We start from the raw sequence: 2,654 nt of genomic DNA, 5'->3' as shown, positions 1-2,654 counted from the left end.
TACTTTATTGTTTACTGTTACTTTGTGTTCTTGATGTAAAGGATTAAAGTTTCATATATCCCCGTTGTGCAATGCGGTGCGGGGTGTATTGATCCCTGAGTGCCAGAGGGTTAAGGGAAGTTAAAAAAATAAATAAATAAATAAAAATAAATAAATAAATACAATAGAGGTTTCTCGTCTATTTATTATAAAAAAACTGTGTAATGGGGAAATAATTCCAAGAGTTTGGCTGGTGTATTCTAAATCAAAAGACTGTGTATATTGTTTTCTTTGCAAAATATTTAAAACTTTTTCTAGTGGTTTAGTTGAGGGTTATAATGATTGGAGACATTTAAGTCAGGTTATAGAACGACATGAAAAATCAAAAGGTCACATTTGTAATACAAAATCTTGGATTGATCTAAAACAATCAATTTCTTCTAAAACGACAACTGATTCACTAAATGAGAAATTAATAAACATGGAAAAAGATAGATGGGTTTCTGTTTTAAAAATTATAATTTATGTTGTTAAATTTTTAGCCGGTCAAAATTTGAGTTTTAGGGGTGAAAATAACAAGATATATGAGCAACAAAATGGAAACTTTTTAAAATTAATTGAAACAATTGCAAACTTTAATGATACGATATCCGATCATATTAACAGGATTAGAAAAACTCCATCAAATATGCCTCATTATTTAGGTGTTCATATTCAAAACGAACTAATTTCCCTTCTGGGAGAGAAAATAAGACATGAAATTATATCTATGTTAAAAGCTAGTAAATATTTTTCTATTATTTTAGATTCGACTCCTGATGTAAGTCACAAAGACCAACTTACTGTTGTAGTAAGGTTTGTTTTATTAAATAATAAATCAAAGCAAATAGAAATTAGGGAGCATTTTTTGGGATTCATTTCAATATCAGATTCGACAGGACAAGGCTTAACCAATGTTTTATTGGATTTTTTGGAGACTCACAACATTTGTTTAGGAGATTTAAGGGGGCAGGGTTACGATAATGGTGCGAATATGAAGGGTCGCAATAATGGTTTACAAAAAAAAATTCTTGAATTAAACCCTAGAGCTTTTTACGTGCCTTGTGCGGCCCATAGCTTAAATTTAGTTGTTAATGACGCTGCAAAAGCGTCTTTAGAAATTACAAATTTCTTTGCTATTGTGCAGGAACTTTACGTTTTCTTTTCTGCATCGACTAAACGTTGGCAAGTTTTAAAAGATGAAATCCCAACTTTATCATTAAAACCTTTTTCTAGTACTAGATGGGAAAGTAGAATAGATGCTTTGAAAGTTCTTAGATACAATTTGGCAAAAATATATGACGCTTTATTTGCACTTTATTCTGATAATAGCAGAGACCCTGAAACCAGAAATATGGCAAATTCATTACTCTTAAAAATCAAGTCGTTTAAATTTATTTGTTCTATTATTACATGGAATATTGTGTTAACAAAAATTAATATTGCAAGTAAAGTGATGCAGGAGTCAGATTCTACACTACCTAATATCGTTTTAATCTTGGAGCAGACGAAAACTTATTTATCTAATATTAGATCAAATAAAGGTTTTAATGATATTTTAGAAGAGGCCAAAAAAATTGCCGATGATATCGACTGTGACCCTTCGTTTCCTCCGATTAATATTGTGAGACCCCGAACAAAAAAGCGATTATTTGATTACGAGTGTGAAGACCCGGCTGACCAATTCAAAATTAATTTTTACTTTGTAATATTGGACACCGCATTATCAAAATTGGAAGAAAGGTTCGAGCAAATAAAGCAGCATGATACATTGTTTAATTTTCTTAACAACCTATATAATTTCCTTCAAATGGATAAATCAATTAGATTTGCAAAATGTAAAGCTCTAGAGAATAGTTTATGTGATCCATGTAAAAATCAAAAAGATATTTTAACTCAAGATTTATATGATGAAATTGACAATGTTGCACCCTATATTTCCTCTGAAATGAACGCATTGAATGTTATTAACTACCTATTCACAAATAATCTCATCTATCTATTTCCAAATTTAATAATTTCTATACGAATTTTCTTAACATTACCTCTCACAGTAGCTAGTGGGGAAAGAAGCTTTTCCAAACTTAAAATAATAAAAAATTATCTACGATCCACAATGGGGCAAGAAAGGCTTTCAGACTTATCCATTATTAGTATTGAAAAAGAGCTGTCAGAAAATATAGATGTGTCTAACATTGTTAAGACATTTGCATTAAAAAAAGCTAGAAAATCAAACTTTACTGTATAACTTATTAGTAGAAATAGTAGATATGTTAGCATCCTTGCCTGTATGTATGAATTATGTATTTATTTCTTTATTACATTACAAATAAGTTGTAACATTATATTCTATTAAATAAACTGTGTATATTTGTACAATTTTTTTTAACTTAAATTTACTTTATCTGTTTTATTTGTAAATTTTTAACAACTTTGGGGGAAGGGGCGGCAAAATTATTCTCGCACCCGAGCGGCAGATACCCTAGGAACGGCCCTGTTTAGCTAGAAGATTTTGTCGAAGATTCGAACGAAGATTTTGGATTAGATATTTTCTTGGATCCAGAAAGAACTTGTGTACAAAATAGGCTTTTTCCTCGATTAAAATCTCTCGATAACGAATACTATTTCAAGTAAGA

General features: G+C 30.1%; 1 protein-coding gene across 1 annotated transcript; it reads left to right on the top strand.

Annotated features, from left to right (window-relative positions):
* The first annotated feature begins 460 nt into the window (after positions 1-460).
* Positions 461-2,266, top strand: LOC136968260 (zinc finger MYM-type protein 1-like). Its single transcript, XM_067262247.1, has one exon. It carries the CDS (start codon positions 461-463, stop codon positions 2,264-2,266), a length of 1,806 nt encoding a protein of 601 aa, XP_067118348.1.
* The last annotated feature ends 388 nt before the right edge of the window (positions 2,267-2,654 follow it).

The sequence above is a fragment of the Centruroides vittatus genome, unplaced genomic scaffold, assembly GCF_030686945.1.
Source record: "Centruroides vittatus isolate TY-2023 unplaced genomic scaffold, ASM3068694v2 contig_1422, whole genome shotgun sequence".
In the NCBI taxonomy this organism is placed as follows: Eukaryota; Metazoa; Arthropoda; class Arachnida; order Scorpiones; family Buthidae; genus Centruroides; species Centruroides vittatus.
This window is presented reverse-complemented; position numbering and strand designations above follow the sequence as displayed.

Coding starts and splice junctions, on each gene's coding strand:
- LOC136968260 (XM_067262247.1), top strand. CDS start 461: ATGGAAAAAGATAGATGGGTTTCTGTTTTAAAAATTATAATTTATGTT.